Source organism: Geotrypetes seraphini, chromosome 1 (assembly GCF_902459505.1).
Source record: "Geotrypetes seraphini chromosome 1, aGeoSer1.1, whole genome shotgun sequence".
Classification (NCBI taxonomy): Eukaryota; Metazoa; Chordata; class Amphibia; order Gymnophiona; family Dermophiidae; genus Geotrypetes; species Geotrypetes seraphini.
The window spans coordinates 36851100-36869755 of NC_047084.1; the positions used below are offsets into that span (position 1 = coordinate 36851100).

The 18656-nt window shown below is 44.1% G+C and overlaps 1 protein-coding gene across 1 annotated transcript in view; it reads left to right on the forward strand.

Moving 5' to 3' along the window:
- CD180 (CD180 molecule) overlaps nucleotides 1-18656 on the forward strand; it is a 47245-nt gene that overhangs the window by 7456 nt on the left and 21133 nt on the right. Inside the window, exon 2 of the mRNA XM_033929964.1 lies at nucleotides 13920-14086. Within this exon, the coding sequence (XP_033785855.1) occupies nucleotides 13920-14086 (167 nt within the window). The remainder of the gene's footprint in view (nucleotides 1-13919; nucleotides 14087-18656) is intronic.

The following is an 18656-nucleotide window of genomic DNA, read 5'->3' on the forward strand; positions in this document are numbered from 1 at the left end:
TGAGTCTATTACCGCTTAACTTCATCCTATGTCCTCTCATCTCTATCATATCTCCCCCTCTTGCCTTTTCTCCAAAGTATACAGATTGAGATCTTTAAGTCTGTCCCCAAACGCCTTATGATGAAAACAACGTAACATTTTGGTAACCTTCCTCTGGACTGACTCCATCCTTTTTATATCTTTTTAAATGTGCAGCCTCCAGAATTGTACACAATATTCTAAATGAGGTCTCACCAAAGTCTTATACTGGCCATACCTCTCCCTATGCACCCTAGCATCCTTCAAGCTTTCACCATCACCTTTTCAACTTGTTTAGCCACCTTAAGATCATCACATACAATCACACCCAAGTTCTGCTCTTTTGTCATGCACATAAGTTCTTCATCCCCTAAACTGTACCATTCTCTCGGGTTTTTGCAGCCCAAATGCATGACCTTGCATTTCTTAGCATTAAATTTTAGCTGCCAAATTTCAGACCATTCTTTAAGCTTCACCAGTTCTTTCTTCATGTTAAATCTCACCTTCCAACGTGTCTACTCTATTGCAGATTTTGGTATCATCCACAAAGAAGCAAATTTTACCTGACATCCCTTCAACAATATTGTTTATAAAAATGTTAAAAAGAACAGGCCCAAGAACAGAACCTTGAGGCACAACACTGGTAACATCCCTTTCCTCAGAGTGATCTCCAATGATCACTACCCTCTGTTGCTTTTCACTCAACCATTTCTTGACCTAGCGAGATACCACCCACGACGATGCTACCCTTCCTGTCAAGAGTGTGGTAAGCAAAATCAGTGGCTGCTCGCCAAGGGTGATATAAGTCACAGAAATGGTCCTTCATATCCATTGAGCGATTGAGGACTTGGATGTTGGCCAACCATGGTGAGGCATAGCAATAAGTACAAAAAAGTGATCAGACAGCCCAGAACTCAGGAATGTTTTCCAAATAAAGGAGCATGATCCTCCAAATATCTAATCTGCAGAAGATCTGATCTTCGCGCTCCAAACCTGTCATATGAAATGCAGGCAAACTTACCTCCACATTGACTCAGAAAGCTGAGAGTACCATCAACAAGAAGGAACAGTATGGAAGAAAACACCTGTGTTTTATCATACAGAAAAAGGGTTCTCCACATCTCTTCCTGAACTTGCCTACGTCTGCAGCAGAGACACTGCCGTCCCTACCACATTTTCATACACTCAATGAGACCGAGCCTGGAGTACCCGCTGTCCCAGGAAGGAAGGATGTGGACCCCCCTGTTGGCAGAAAGCCACCTGAATTACAATCACTGGGATGAAAGTGCAGGAGCCATTGCAAGGCCAAGGAACAAAACTGCGAACTGGAAATGCTGATTTGGAAACATGGAAACGTAGAAATCTGCGATGCTCTGGGGAGATTATGGAGCTAAACCTCTGGGAGATCCAAAGACACTAGAAACTCCCCTGGAGACAGCAGCTAGCACAGTGTATTCTATTCACCATTCGGAAAAGGGGAATTCGCAAAAAGTGGGTGACCGACCATAGAACTAGAATAATTCTCCAAATCACTGAGCCCTTCTGGCACGAGGAAGTATAAGGAATATCCACCTAAGCCCTCATTTGTGGTACTGGAACAGGTTCAAGGATCCCGAAGACTAAGATGCACTGCAGAATATTGCAGACCCTGGACTCTGTTACCAGCATCTTGCTGGAGTCCAGAAACCAAGCTGGAGGCAGACAAAATAGGATTAACAAGTGTCCAATTCGAATTGACTCTGACAAAACAGTAGAAGACAGCCTGTGAGTGCCTCCTATGAGGAAACTATGCCTACTCTGGGGAGGGGGTTGTGTGGCATAGCCACTGCACAGGAACTTGAGGATGTCTGGAATCAGAACCGTGGTAATGGAGGTGTAGCCCTGTGAATGTCTCTAGGAGGAAAAATCTGAATATCTTTGATGAAACCTGTGGGAGAAACGAAAAGAACTACGGATCCCCTCCCAACAGCCAGCGAAACTGGATTACAGGGAGCAACTTAGGACAGTGAGCACCATACCTGAGAAGAGGTCAGTCCAACCTATACTGACAAGAATTCGGCCCTTGAAAGGACAGCTGCTGAAGGTGAACCTCGAAACAGGTGTGATCCCGGAGGATTGGAAGATAGCCAACGTTACGCCCATCTTTAAAAAGGGATCAAGAGGTGACCCGGGAAACTACAGAGTCTGATCTCGGTTCCGGGGAAAATGGCGGAAGTACTGATAAAAAACAACATTGATGAACATTTTGAAAGAAACAAACTTCTGATAACCAGTCAACATGGTTTCTGCAAGGGGAGATCGTGCCTAATGAACTTATTGCGTTTCTTCGAAGGAATTAACAAACGGATAGACAGAGGAGACCCCATAGACATCATATATCTAGATTTCCAAAAAGCCTTTGACAAGGTACCCCATGAACGCCTCCTTCGGAAACTGAAGAACCATGGGGTGGAAGAAGATGTACATAGATGGATCAGAAACTAGTTGGCGGGTAGGAAACAGAGGGTAGGAGTGAAGGGCCACTATTCGGACTGGAGGAGAGTCACAAGTAGTGTCCCGCAGGGCTCGGTGCTCAGGCTGCTGCTATTTAATATATTTATAAATGATCTAGAAACAGGGACGAAGTGTGAGATAATAAAATTTGCGGATGACACCAAACTATTTAGTGGAGCTCGGACTAAAGAGGACTGTGAAGAAATGCAAAGGGACTTGAACAAACTAGGGGAATGGGCAACGAGATAGCAGATAAAGTTCAACGTTGAGAAATGTAAAGTACTACATGTGGGAAGCAGAAACCCGAGGTACAGCTATACGATGGGAGGGATGTTATTGAAGGAGAGTACCCAAGAAAGGGACTTAGGGGGTAATGGTAGAAATGACAATGAAGCCGACGGCACAGTGTGCAGCGGCCGCTAAGAGAGCGAATAGAATGCTAGGTATAATCAAGAAGGGTATTATTACCAGAACGAAAGAAGTTATCCTGCCATTGTATCGGGCGATGGTGCGTCCGCATCTGGAGTACTGCATCCAATATTGGTCGCTGTACCTTAAGAAGGATATGGCGTTACTCGAGAGGGTTCAGACACGTCTGATAAAAGGTATGGAAAACCTTTCATACGCTGAGAGATTGGAGAAACTGGGACTCTTTTCCCTGGAGAAGAGGAGACTTAGAGGGGATATGATAGAGACTTACAAGAACATGAAGGGCATAGAGAGAGTGGAGAGGGACAGATTCTTCAAACTTTAGAAAAATAAAAGAACAAGAGGGCACTCGGAAAAGTTGAAAGGGGACAGATTCAAAATGCATGCTAGGAGGTTCTTCTTTACCCAACGTGTTGTGGACATCTGGAATGCGCTTCCAGAGGGCGTAATAGGGCAGAGTACAGTACTGGGGTTCAAGAAAGGATTGGACAATTTCCTGCTGGAAGAGGGGATAGAGGGGTATAGATAGAGGATTACTGCACATGTCCTGGACCTGTTGGGCCGCCGCGTGAGCGGACTGCTGGGCACAATGAACCTCAGGTCTGACCCAGCAGAGGCATTGCTTATGTTTTTATGTTAACAGTGTTCGCATCCAAAGACAGGTACAAAGAGACCGTCTCTCAGACTCTGCACCAGAAGAATATGTACTAAGACTCAAAATAAATCATAAAGGATGCCCAGCACCGCAACCACACCAACCCGCACCAGTGGAGAACAGGCATGCACCACCACAGAGGACGCATTGCGCAGGCCAGAATGACAGGCACATGCCAGAAATTAAGTGGCTACAGCTACTTGGCTACCTGAGGATGCTTGAAAAGAATATTTTGTATCTTAGCAGGCTCTCGCAATCCTGAGAGACCTGAAACTTCACTCCCCTGTATGTCCCCAGGTTCAGGAAAGGGTGCAAAAAAAAAAAAAAATCGAACAAAAAACCCAGTGTGGATAACAAATGCAGTGAAAAAGGCGATAAGTGACAAGAAAGCATCGTTCAATAAATGGAAAAAGGACAACCAAAAGGAGCACAAAGAAAACCAAAGGGAGTGTCACCAAGTGGTTAGGAAAGCAAAAAGAGAATATGAGGAGAGACTGGCGGGGGAAGCAACAAACTTCAAATCGTTCTTCAGGTACGTGAAGGGGAAGCAACCGGCAAGGGAGGAAGTGGGGCCATTGGATGATGGAGACAAAAAGGGAGTGGTAAAAGAGGAAAAAGAGATAGCTGACAGGTTGAATAAGTTCTTCACATCAGTCTTCACGATTCCGGAACCCGAGGAGATCGTAAATGGGGATCAGGATGAAAAGCCGGTCCAACTAGAGGTAAGCCAAGAGGATGTCCTCAGGCAGATAGACAGACTAAAGAGCGACAAATCGCCAGGTCCGGACGGCATTCACCCAAGGGTACTCAAGGAACTAAGGAACGAAATGGCAGAGCCACTTCGCCAAATATGTAACCTATCCTTAAAAACTGGAGAGATCCCGAAGGACTGGAAAATAGCAAATGTCACGCCCATCTTGAAGAAGGGTTCAATGGGTGACCCGGGAAACTACAGGCCAGTGAGCTTGACCTCGGTCCTGGGAAAGATTATGGAAGCACTGATTAAGGACAGCATCTGTGAACACATAGAAAACAATGGACAGCTAAAGTTGAGTCAGCACGGCTTCTGCAAGGGTAGGTCATGCCTCACCAACTTATTGTACTTCTTTGAGGGGGTAAACAGCCTGGTGGATAAAGGGGAATCCATAGACATCATTTACCTTGACTTCCAAAAAGTCTTCGACAAGGTACCACACGAACGACTGCTCAATAAGCTGTGGAATCACGGGGTGCAAGGGGAGGTCCCCCGATGGATCAAAAACTGGCTGGCAGGCAGGAAACAGAAGGTTGGAGTAAAGGGCCATTACTCTGACTGGCAATGGGTCACGAGCGGAGTTCCGCAGGGGTCGGTGCTGGGACCGCTCCTGTTCAATATATTTATTAACGATCTGGAGGCGGGAACAAAATGTGAGGTTATTAAATTTGCGGATGACACCAAACTCTACAGCAGGGTTAAAACCACGGAAGACTGCGAAGATCTCCAAAGGGACCTAACAACACTGGAAGAGTGGGCCAAAAAGTGGCAAATGAGCTTTAACATAGGGAAATGCAAGGTCATGCATGTAGGGAAAAAGAACCCAATGTTCACCTACAAAATGGGGGGATCACTGCTAGGGGTAAGTAACCTTGAAAGAGACCTGGGAGTGATGGTAGACACAACATTGAAGGCGTCAGCACAGTGCGCCACAGTCTCAAGGAAAGCAAACAAAATGTTGGGTATCATTAAGAAGGGTATCACGACCAGGACAAAGGAAGTCATCCTGCCACTGTATCGTGCAATGGTGCACCCGCATCTGGAGTACTGTGTCCAGTACTGGTCACCGTACCTCAAGAAGGACATGGCAGTACTTGAGGGAGTCCAGAGAAGAGCAACTAAACTGATAAAGGGGATGGAAAACCTCTCATATACTGACAGACTGAAAAAGCTGGGGCTGTTCTCCTGGAAAAGCGGAGACTTAGAGGAGACATGATAGAAACCTTCAAGATCCTGAAGGGCATAGAAAAGGTAGACAGGGACTGATTTTTCAGATTATGGGGAACCACAAGTACAAGGGGGCACTTGGAAAAATTAAAAGGGGGCAGGTTTAGAACAACGCTAGGAAGTTCTTTTTCACCCAGAGGGTGGTGGATACATGGAATGCGCTTCCGGAGGCTGTGATAGGCCGGAGCATGTTTAGGGCTTCAAAGAAGGTTTGGATAGGTTCCTAGAGGATAAAGGGATTGAGGGGTACAGATAGGCGTAGAGGTAGGTTATAGGGACAGTCAAGGACCACTGCTCAGGCAATAGGCCTGATGGGCCTCTGGTCTGCCTCAACGGAGGCAACTTCTTATGTTCTTATGTTCTCTGCTACGTGGTCGGGAGCTGGAAAGGCAGCCTGCTCCTTGAAATCCGGGTGGGTTCCTGTCCAGAGGCACTCAGCCTGCGCTAGAAACCTGTGACTGTGGGGTCACCAGCCAGCAAATTCCAAGGAAGGGACCCTGGGTACTTCCAGAAGGTGGCACATATCAGGCTGGCTTCACAGATCCACCAGAGTTTCTCTGTGAAGCTGCAATCCGGCTCCGCAGGATTGTGTCCTTTTCTCCTACAGCGGACCACCGGGAAGGGGTCTCAAGACACTGAAGTCACCGCTTGCAGAAATTGAAACTGATTCTACCACTAAGGGGAGTGTAGCATGTGTTCTGAAAAAATTTAGATTTTTGCAACACCCGGACTGCAGGTTAGGATTGAACACCTAGCGTATAGAATCCGGAAGGGACGTAACAGAAAAACTGTTTCTTCCTACTCCCAACTGCTCACTTCCCCTTCTCACACCAACTGCTTTCTGTCTTTTCTCTAAATTGTTTCTCAGGTAAAAAACCCAAAAAACTCTGTATCTTTCAAAACAGCCAATAGTAGCTGTCTGCTCTTGGCAGTGAGAGTGTAGGGTCATGAAATAGTTAACTGTTGTTTAAAATATTGCTCTGGCCTACATAGCTGAAAACAGTGTATAATCTATTGACTTCATCTGCCTAAAATGTATGTCCCTACCTTACCACATTGTAAGCTGAATAGATAAGAGTTTGAGCCATGATGTACCCTGCCCTTCTGTACATTTAACTGTAAGAGTTAGATAAGTGTCCTGCTAGTGACCTGCTAGTGTGAGCTTAGAACCAATGAGTGTTAAGAAAAGTAACACGTGAAAAGCTTTTTCTAGAATTCAGTTGTATAGCCAGAAAAATGAATAAATATCTCTGTAACTTCCTGGTTTCGGCACTTCTGAGCCAGCTTGGAGCTCAGGGGTCCAGCATGCATGCTGTGAATAAAACTTGTATTTTCTTCACGCCTCTGACTTTGTGTGTCCAAGTGACCTTTCATTTGGCTTCCGAACAGGGACTTGAAGGTCTCTTGACCACTGGTTACTCGATTGGTCACTTGTTTCTGGTCCTACGGCTGATATGTCTGCTTAGCCGGCTGCCTTCCTTTTGGGGGGTTGGCAGACCTCAGGACGTTGGACCGCTTCAACTGACTTATCTAGTCTCAGTTTAAAGTACAAGAATCTGTATCTGTATCTGTACCTGGAGTGGCCACTATCTGGTAAGTGGGGATTGATCATCCCTATCCTGTCTCTCATCTCCTGCCTAGTAAGCCACGTGATCTGTCGCTGAAAAGTTGTGGGAAAGGGATTCTAGGAACTGTTATTTTCTGGTTGAGTAACTGAACTGAAATCTGTTGTGTTTTGTGTGTTTGAGAGTGTCTGAGACGTCCTTGAGGACGAAGCGAGTGTGGACCTGTTAGTACTGCGTTTCCCTAGTCCAGAGATGGGCGGGGCCAGGAATTCAGGGAAGTGTTTTTGTCCTCCATTGCACAATGGGGGGATGTCTGTCTACCTGTGGGGATCCCTTGATATGTTAGCTAATTTTAAAAAAGGAATTTGTCTTTGATTATACTTAACAAATCAACCCTTATTTGTCTGTGCCAGTTAGAATGGCCGATATTTGGTGTGGGCTGGCCCCCTCTGGCTCCCTGGAAGAGGACATAACCCGTTAAGTTTTTATGCATTCGTTTGCTGTCGGTTCCTCTTCCAGTCAGCCTATTTTGCATTCCTATTGGAAAACCCTTCACCGTCCTTGCTTCAGACCTTGCCAAATTCTTCCCTTCATCTGATTCCCAAGTCCTGCAGTATCCCGGGTTTTTTTATGAGTTCTGTCTGTCCAAATGTATTAGTGAAGTTTAAACTGTCAGTTGTTCACAGCATGAGAGGAGAGTACTTTTCCTTTTGTGCTGATAAGGGCCATGAAATGTTTAGCACTTCAAATGTGGTTTCTCCTGAAACAGATAAGTGGTTTTGCATTTGAAGTTTTTGGCTATGTTATAAAATGTATATGCATATTCAGAAATGCATATAAACGAAAAATATGATTTCTGGAAATTATATTCCATGCTAAAAAGAAGTTCTTTGTCCAAATTTAGTAGTTATTTGTCTAAATTTAAAAATTCTGAAAAGGACTACATCTGTAATTTGATCTCTTTGATCTTTAAGCAACTCTCTCTCCTTTGTGAAATTCTGTAGGAAGGGGGAGTAAGTCTCTACTGAGACCCATGTTGATTGTAAAAAAAAATAAAAATGAACAATGTTTAAACTTGTGAGTACAGTAAAACTTTGGTTTGGGACATAATTTGTTCCAGAAGTATGCTTGTATTCCAGGGCACTAGTGTACAAAAATATACATACTTGTATTGCAAGCCCTTGCTCGTTTGGAACAGTCACTGCATTCCTGCAGCGACATATAGAGAGGAACCATTGGCTCAGTTGTAAAAATGTGATGCTTCTATACTGTATGTACGTGTATTGCAAGACGTTGCTGGTATAGCAAGTTAAAATTTAATCATTGCTTGTCTTATAGAACACTTGCAAACCAAGTTATTTGCAATCCAAAGTTTTACTGTATATTCCAATCTTTGTTTTGTATTTCTGTATATAAAAAATGTAAGTTTAGGTATAACAATGTAATTTTTAGGAATGCTTTTGTATTGAAGTAAATATTTTTGCCAGTCAGCTGATAGTGAAGGGACTGCTGCTTTAGAGAGCGCTTGTGTCAGACTACCTTGCTTAGTGGGTGGATCCAGAACTGCATTTAGCTTAATTTTATAAGTCAGCTCTTTGGGGTAGGAACCTGATATAGAATAGGGATTGAGAACAATTCTTATGTGTTAGTACACATCTTAAGTTCAATTATTTTGTACCTTCTCTAATCTTTTGTAAACCACATAGCTCTTCACGGTATTGCGGTATATAAACTGTTATTATTATTATTTATCTGAGTCTTTCAGATAGTGGGTCTGCCTTTTAAATTTTCCTGTGGCCATATTTACATTGCTTTCAAGTATGCCTTCCTCGTGTCACCTACCTTGGCTTTCAAATCCAGGTCCCTTCCTACACCCGTGTCCAGGCTGTCTGTAGTCTCCCTGTCCCTGATAACTGCAAGGCTCTGAGCACCTTTCTCAGTATTGCAGGATACTGTCCCATCTGGATCCCTGATTTCTCTACTATTGCTCGTCCTCTGTATGATTCCACCAAAGGCGCTGACTCAGCCCCTTTTGTCTGGACCCAACTTCAGGAGCGGTCTTTTCGCTGCCTCCAAAAACTTCTGACTCAGGCCCCTGCCCTCTGGCCCTTCTGCCCATGAAGCTGAGCTGTATGCCCTCACTTCTGCCTTGCGCCACTCTGCCTCTCAGTCTTGCAATATATATACTGACTCCAAATATGCTTTCCTTAACTTGCATTCCCATAGGGCCATCTGGAAATATCGAGGTTTCATTACAGCCTCCGGCCGCCTGATCCATCATGCTCCCCTCATTCTTGACCTTCTTGAGGCCGTACAACTACCCTCACGTGTTTCTGTTATGCACTGCCATGCTTACAGATGCGTGACGGACCTTGTCTCTCGTGGCAATGCCCTTGCCGACCGCACAGCCCGAGCTGCCAGTCTCTGCCCCCTCTTTCGGCCCCTCTGTATACAATCATTCCTTTTCTGGATTCCCTTACACCCCAGTACGCTTCTCAGGAACAGACTTGGGCATGCATTATTTTGGGCCAGTCTGTCCTGAAAGGGGGGTGGATACAAAATGCGCCAATTCAAGTGCCAATCCAGACCCACACACTGATACTTCAAACGCAAGCACAACACCCTCATAGTTATTCCTCAACACCTGGCCCTCACAATTGTCAAAAGATGCCATGATCTGGCACACTCTGGAGAACCCGCTATTAAAATTGACTCTCAAGAGACATTTCTTTATCAATCACCTTGATCAGCTAGTCCGGAATATGGTCCGACAGTGTGTTGTCGGTTCTAGAATAAAATTCCCAATCAGATGACTGCCACCTCTTGGATACCAACCTATTGGAACATATCCGATGCAGGTTCTGTCTGTAGATTTTACCCACATGCCCATTTCCCGTTCCCTCAGTCACTTCCTAGTCTTCACAGACACCCTGACTAGATGGGTCAAAGCCTTCCTTATTTGCACTGAACGCGCCAGAGACGTAACCAAACACCTCCTGAATAATTCCGTGCCTTGATCTCCTTGTTTTTATAGGCAGTGACAATGGCCCTGCTTTCATTGCCGATGTTGTCCAACAAATTGCTCAGGCCCTCCAAATTGAATAGAAATTATATGCTGCTTACCATCCTGAGAGCTCTGGTCAGGTCGAAAGAATAAATAGAACTCTTAAGACCCTTCTCACAAAATGAATTGAAGAAACTAATCTGTCCTGGCCTGTCCTGCTGCTTTCTGTTCTTTTTCAGATTAGATGCATCCCATCTAAGCCCCATTTGAGCTCATGTCCGGCCGGCCACCACCCATTGTGAACCCAGATCCTGGTTCCTTTGCTACTCTGGGATCAGATATCCTCCAGAGTCAGGTCCAGTCTTTAGCTAAAGCCCTTTAAGAGCTCCACAAATGGGTCCTGGAAAGGGCCCCACTATCGATAGCTACACAAGTCCATGGGTATGTCCCTGTAAATACAGTATGGCTAAAACTTGGAAGTCAGACCCCCTGAAACTTAGGTGGATAGGTCCTTTTACTGTAATAATTTCTTCTCTTACAGTTGTCAAGGTGTCCGGACATGAAACTTGGTTCCACTACAACACGGATCTTCAGCTGAAGCTTTCTAAGACCTCAAAAGTTCTGAATATTTACCACTGTACTTAGCAGGTGTTCTGAATATAATTCTTTATAAGTGTTTGAGTTTAATTGACTGCCTGTGGTTCACACTGCCTTTAGCAAGTGTCTTGAGTATAACTGTTTGAAGTTTTCTAAGTTGTGCCTGAAAGAAAAATGAGCTTCCTATGTTAGTATATATAGATATGATATTTGTGTTGCCCTCACTTATGTTTCTTTCTTCTGTATTTTGTACTTAACAAGTGCAGCCCCTTTGCCTGATGTTTGTTTGCATGAAGGAGTTAAGTACAGAAAATGTCAAACATTTGAGGGTATTTTCTGTTTTCAACCTACTGGTGATGAAGTTTAAAAGTGGGCGGAAATCTACATTGATGATGTTGAGGGTCCACTTATCAACTAGACTCTTATTGTAGACCCCACTCGCCCGGTGTCTTTGTATTGTGATACATGTGTGCTATTTGATGTTTCTCAAGGTCATGTTACTACCCCTAATTCAGTTTTGTGTGGCTCCCTAGATTGACAGCGTTATTATACCAAATGTGCTAAGTATATAGGTCTGTATAACCTGATGCCTTTAAGAACTGCCCCTATGAGGAAACCTTCACTAATGGTGGAGCCTGTCCTTTATGAGAAAGAATACCCCGTCTGCCTCCCTTACTATAGGTCCTAGCTCCGGCCCCTTGTGTACTACAGGCTACTGTAATCCCATGGTTTTCACTATCACTGACCCATATAACTGGAATGCCAATGTCCAAGTCCAGAAGGCCAGAGACTGCATGGCATTGTATATTGATGGTAAAAGGTGAGACTCAGGTACTGATGTATATGTCTGAATTGTATCCCGCTCATGTGCTCCTGTCCATCACTCTTTGGTGTTTCCCCAGTTTTATGAAAGTAGATACTGATATCCTGTAATCACTAGAAATCTGTTTATATAGTTTGCTGAAACTATAGGTCAGACTCTTAATGTTAGCAATTATTTTGTATGAGGAGGGACTGGTATGGGAGAACAGTGGCTATGGGAGGCAAAGCAGCTGGACATGTTAAACCTGACTTCACAGACCCTCACTTTTACGTCAGGTCCACGACCTTCACGATGGGCCTTGTGAACCTCCATTGTTGCTTCCCACTGTCTTCAGCGCCCTTCAGACACTGCTTAATGGAACTTCCTATGAATGATGGTCAGCTCCTGATAGTTGATACTGGCTCTGTGATCTGTTTGCCTACTCTTGATTGCCTGCTAACTAGACTGGTACGTGTGCTTCGCATGATTCGTCCCAGCTTCTTCCCGATGGTGAACACCTGGGAGCCCCTGTATTCAACACCAGAGGTCGCCAAAAGTGGTCTACTTCCACCAATTCCCTTAAAATAGGTGAATGGGGTGATGACTGGCCTGCAGAACGGATCATTGCTGCTTATGAACCTGCCACATGGACCGAGGATGACATCTGGGGCTATCGGACCCCAATCTATATGCTGAACTGCATTATTTATCTACAAGCTGTACTCGAACTGATAACCAATGAGACCTCCCGAGCTTTGAGTACCATTGGCAGAGCGAATGCTAAAATGCGCACTGCTATTTATCAGAATCGTCTAGCTTTGGACTATTTACTAGCTGCTGTGCCTGTGATAAATTCAACCTCTCCAACTGCTGCCTTGAACTTGAGTAAAGTGATTGAAAACGATGTGGATCGTATCACCAAACTGGCTCATGTTCCTGAGCAGACCTGGCGTGATCTTACTGCAGACTGGATCTCTGGTACCTTCAGCTCCTGGTTGCCCTCTGGTTCAGCACTGAATATCATCTTGCTGGTTGCCGCCCTGTCTTCTCTGCTCCTTTGCTGCCTGCCCTGTGTGGTCCCCATAGCCATAAAGCTGCTCCACTGAACTATGGACTCTGCTGTCAAACGTTCCACTGCTGCATTGGCCCTCTCCCAGTATCGTCCCTTACCCACTGGGGACCCCGACTTTCCTGACCCCTAACTTTATTTTGTCAGGCTTGGCTCCTTAGGTACGCCAGCCTGAAAGGGGGGAATGTAGGGTCATGAAATAGTTAACTGTTGTTTAAAATATTGCTCTGGCCTACATAGCTGAAAACAGTGTATAATCTATTGACTTCATCTGCCTAAAATGTATGTCCCTACCTTACCACATTGTAAGCTGAATAGATAAGAGTAACTTCCTGGTTTCGGCACTTCTGAGCCAGCTTGGAGCTCAGGGGTCCAGCATGCATGCTGTGAATAAAACTTGTATTTTCTTCACGCCTTTGACTTTGTGTGTCCAAGTGACCTTTCAAGAGGAGTCTATATAAATGTACAGACAGTTTCCTATAACATCATAGGCCTGTTTGCTGAATTTCTGCAGTTTGAAAGATTCAGTGAACACAGAAATCCCCCTCCTCACATATTTAATTGCATATGTTTCATTGCCTTCCACTTAAAATTTTTAGATAATATGGGATACATTTTTTACATAAATACAAATGAAAAATATATTTGATACATAGACCTTAATCTTTTCTAAATTCGCCATAGAGACTTTCCATAAATCTAACAAACCATCAATCTCATGACTATCTCTTGCTGTTTGTGATATTTTTTGATAACCCTGTGCTCAGAGACATAGCAAAGGAGGTTGGCGTCCAGGGTGGTAGTGCCCCCCAACACACCCACCCACACTCTTCCCTGCTGCTTGGGCACCCCCGTGTACCATTTGAAATGTTCTCTGGTGTGAGCAGCATCTTCCACCCACTGCTTACGCCAGCCTCAACTCCCTTCTGACATCACGTCCTGGTTCCTCAACCAGGAAATGACGTCAGAAGGAAGCCAACGTTGGCACGAGCATTAAGTGGAAGATGCTGCTCGCACCAAACATTTAAGGAGGTACGTGGGGGGCGGAGAGGAAGAGAGGCACCCCCTTTTACTATGTTACTGCCTGTATAACTTTGTTTTGTCTAATGCCTAAGGGCTCCTTTTACAAAGCTGCAGTTGCAATACTGTCATGGTAAGTGCCAAAGCCCATTAAATTCCTATGGATTTTGGTGCATTTATTTACATCTGTAGGTGAGAATTGAAGAAGCAAAATGTAACCACAGATTTATTTGTGAAAAAAGAATAGCTATACCTGTATTCAAGATGGCATATATTTTATTCATAGGTCATTGTTAACAAAACCTACAGTTGTGAAGGTCTAGGATTGAAGGAAGTTCCAGAAAGTCTCCCATTTACTACAGAGAACTTAGACTTCAGCTTCAATGCACTCTCAGCACTCTACAGTTTCACTTTTAGCAGTTTAAAGGAGCTGGTTTATTTAGATTTGACAAGGTAAGATTTTCTTTATTCTCATTTATGTTTTACATTTAAGCATTTGATCTTGATGGATCCTTATTCATTTGTATTTGGAATGCACCATATTCATTTCTATTTGGAATGTACCTCCCTCACTTGTATTTGGAATGTACCTTTTCAGATTTCTTGACTATTGCTGGTTGCAGCATCATTCTGATCTGTTCAGCAGACCTGTATGGGTACATTATACAGAATAAAGAAGAACAGAACACAAGAACATAAGAATTGCCATACTGGGACAGACCGAAGGTCCATTAAGCTCAGTATCCTGTTTCCAACAGTGGTCATCCTAGGTCCCAAGTACCTACCTCAATCCCAAGTAGTAAAACAGATGTTATGCTGTTTATCCTAGGAATAAGCAGTAGATTTTCCCAAGTCAACTCAATAATGGCCTATGGCCTTCTCTTATAGGAATTTATCCATAGATTTTTTTAAAACCCTGCTAAGCTGATTTTTTAAAACCCTGCTAAGCATATTCTCTGACAATGAATACCAGAGTTTAATTACACATTGTGTGAAGAAATATTTCTCTGGTGTGTTTTAAATCTTCTACTTAGTAGCTTCATTGCATGCCTCCTAGTCCTAGTATTTTTGGAAAGAGTATACCAGTAACTCGCATCTACTCTTTCCACTCCACTCAGTATTTTATACACCTCTATCATATCACTCCTGAGCAATCTCTTCTCCAAGCTGCAGAGCCCTAGCTTCTTTAACCTTTCCTCAAAGGGAAGTCGTCCCATCCCTTTTATCATTTTCATCGCCCTTCTCTGTACCTTTCTAATTCAGCTATATCGATATTGAGATACGATGACCAGAATTGCACATAGTATTTGATGTGCGGCCTTATCATAGAGCAATATAAGGGCATTATAACATTTTCGTCTTTATTTTCCATTCCTTTCCTGATAATTCCTAACATTCTATTTACTTTCTTAGCCACTGCCGCACATTGAGCAGAGGGTTTCAACATATCCTCACGATGAAGCCCAAATCCTTTTCCTGGGCAGTGACTATTAATGTGGAACCCTGCATTACGTGTCTATATTTTGTGTTCCTCTTTCCCACATACATCACTTTGCACTTGCTTACTTTAAATGTCATCTGTCATTTTGATGCACAGTCTCCCAAGGTCCTATTGCAATTTTTCTCAACCCTCTTGAAATTTAACAACTTTGTGTCATCAGCAAATGTAATTATATCACTAGTTATTATCCTCTCTAGATCATTGATAAATATGTTAAAAAGCAGTGGTCCCAGGACAGACCCCTTGGTAACTCTACTATATACCCTTCTACAATGAGAATATTGACCATTTAAACCTACTCTTTGTTTACTGCCTTTCAGCCATTCCTTAATCCATAATAGGACATTACATCCTATCTCATGACTTTCCAATTTCCTCAGATGTCTTTCCTGAGGTACTTTGACAAATGCCTTTTGAAAATCATGCTCTCCACTAAGAACTAGGTCTACAATTGCTTCGCTTCCTGTCAGTTCCTGAACCAGCTGTTCCATAAAGCATTCTTTGATTTCATCAAAGAATTTTCTCTCCCTAGCATGCCCTGATGTTCCATTTACCCAATCAATATCGGGGTATTTGAAATCACCCATTATTATTGTGTTAGCCTCCCTAATTTCTGATAACATTTCAACATCTGTCTGTTCATCCTAGCCAGAGGGTAGTACACTCCTAGCACTATCCTTTTTCCCCTTACCATATGGAATTTCTACCCATTGGGGTTTCAAAGTGTGTTTCTGCTCCTGTAGAATTTTCAATCCATTCGATTCAAGGCCTTCCTTAACATATAACGCTACCCCTCCACCATTCGATCCACTCTATCACTACGATATTGTTTGTACCCCAGTATGAGTGTCCCATTGGTTATCTTCCTTCTATCAGGTCTATGAGATGCCAATTAGAATAGATGACACTAAATAAAAAGATAGATATAACTATCCCATCTTTGTTTTTTAGGCTTCTGGTATTTGCATACAGTCATTTCAAATAATTTGCTCAGCAGTTGGCATGGATAATATACAATCTTTAAAATCAACCTGCTCTCTATTTAAGGAAACCTGGTCTACTGTGGCCTGTATTGCAATCTCGCTATTGGGATGCTCTGTCTTCCGTTTTATGATGATATCTTTTAATGATACCTTGTTCTGAACCATGCTCTTTTGAGCAACTATCAGCCTTCCACTTGTTTCTAGTTTAAAAGTTGCTCTATCTCCTTGTTAAATGTTGATGCCAGCAGCTTGGTTCCACCTGGTTAATATGGAGCCCATCTTTGTGGAATAGGGTCCCCCTTCCTCAATATGTGGCCCAATTCTTAATAAATTTAAAACCCTCCTCCCTGCATCATCACCTCATCCACGCATTGAGACTCTGAAGTAGTGCTGCCCAATTCACGATTCGAATCGATTCACCAATTCACTTTGGGTGAATCGGTTCAAATCAATTCATTTGCACAAAAAAAAAAAAAAAAAAAATCAAACTCACCGATTCAAAGGGCGGCCCCCTTGAGACCCACTCGCATTCAGGCTTTTCTTCTGCTGCAGCCGCCGGAGTCCTTCATCTAATGCAGACATGTCAAAGTGAAAGAGCCGGAGGCAACAGGAAAGGCAAACCTGGTTGCTGCTGATCAGAGCTGGGGGGAGGGGGGAGCAAGGGGTGGGTTCTCTCCAGGAAGTGAGTGATCCCTTGACTTAACTCTCCTGTAAGCGCCGGTGGCGGCCTTAGAGTAACCGCAGATCATCTCCCCAGGCAGCGGGCTGGGAAAATAGATGGTGGAGGCGGAGGCGCTCACAACCAATGAGTGCAGGAGAAAAAAAAAAACGAGTGTGTGATCCGTGGCGGTGGTGGCAACTTGCAAGCACGTTGATTTTTTTTGTTGTTGTTGGCTCTTGGTTGGCTCGTTCCCAAAAGCATTTCTCCTCTCGAGTCCCCGCATCTAACTTTAAGCGTAAGTATAGGATCTCTTTGCTGCAGTTCTCTCTTCTTTTCCTGAGGCCATGGAACTGGGGGGGGGCAAAGGGGGAAGCTGAGGACCTTTCTTTAGGGAAGCTGAGAATCGGGGAGGGGGGCTGGGGAGCGGGAATATGGAGACTATTTGGGGATGCTCTGGGGAAGCTGAGAATCGGGGAGGGGGCTGGGGAGGGGGAATAAGGGGCCTATTTCTTTGGTGATGCTCTGGGCCTGGGGAAGCTGAGAATTGGGGGAGCTGGGGAGGGGGAATATGGGGTCCTTTCTTTGGGGTTGCTCTGGGGAAGCTGGGGCTTTGGGGATGCTCTGGGGAGGGGCCTAGGGAAGGGAATATGGAGCCTATTTCTTTGGGGATGCTCTGGGCCTGGGGAAGCTGAGAATCGGGAAGGGGGCTGGGGAGGGGGAATATGGTAGTGCCACCCAATTTCCTTGATATTGTCTTATTTAAATAAAATGTTTAAACTTAAAAAGCTGTGTCATTGAAAATGAATCGAATCAAATCGAAAAACCGATTCAACAGGGTGAATCGAATTGAATCAAAATATTTTTCACTGAATCAGGCAGCACTACTCTGAAGCTCTGCCTGTCTTTTGGGCCCCGTTTAAGAGGATACAGGGATATATATCAATGTAGTCAGAAAATTGCTAAATGATAGAAAAAACAGACTGACTATAGTAATAATGTTTAACAGTGAGGAGGGAGTGGACCTACTGGTGTTCAAAAAATGCTCAGAGAAGTGAAACCCTGAAGAGGGGGTGAAAACCACCTCTTGAAAGGAAGAGTTTACCATCCAATCATTGCATTTACATGTAGAAAATCACTCTCTGGTCACTGGTAAAAGTATAGGTTCATATACTCAATGCAGTGTTATTCCAAAACTTATAACAAAAAGTTCTCTATATGGACAAAATGATGTAATGCACTTAGCTGAGGTCCACTCCCTCCTCACTGTTAAACATTATTACTATAGTCAGTCTGTTTTGTCTTTTGGGCCCTGCACATAAAACAGGAAGCACTTCTGAAAATGCTACCCTGAAAATTCTGGATTTTAGCTTCCTATCTAAGAGTCTAAATTTGGCTTCCAGAACCTCCCTACCACATTCCCTATGTCACTGGTACCCACATGTAGCAAGATAGCATACTCCTTCCCTAGCACTATCTAAAATCTTATCTAGGTGACAAACGAGGTCTGCCACCTTAGCACCAAGCAGGCATGTTACCAAGCAATCCTTACGTCTGTTAGCCACCCAGCTATCTACATGCCTAATGATTGAATCTCCCACTATCTCCCAGCCTAACCCTTCCCTCCTGGGCAGAAGCCACTGGAGACACATCCTTGATGTGAAAGGACACGGCATCCTCTAGTGGGCAGGGCCTGGCTACAGGATTGCCTCCTATTTCACCAGGATGATGCTCTCCTTTAAGATTACCTCCCTCATAGAAACATAGAAATAGACGGCAGATAAGGGCCACGGCCCATCTAGTCTGCCCACCCTAATGTCCCTCCCCTACCTTTGCCCTGTGAATAGATCCCATGTGCCGATCCCATTTGGCCTTAAAATC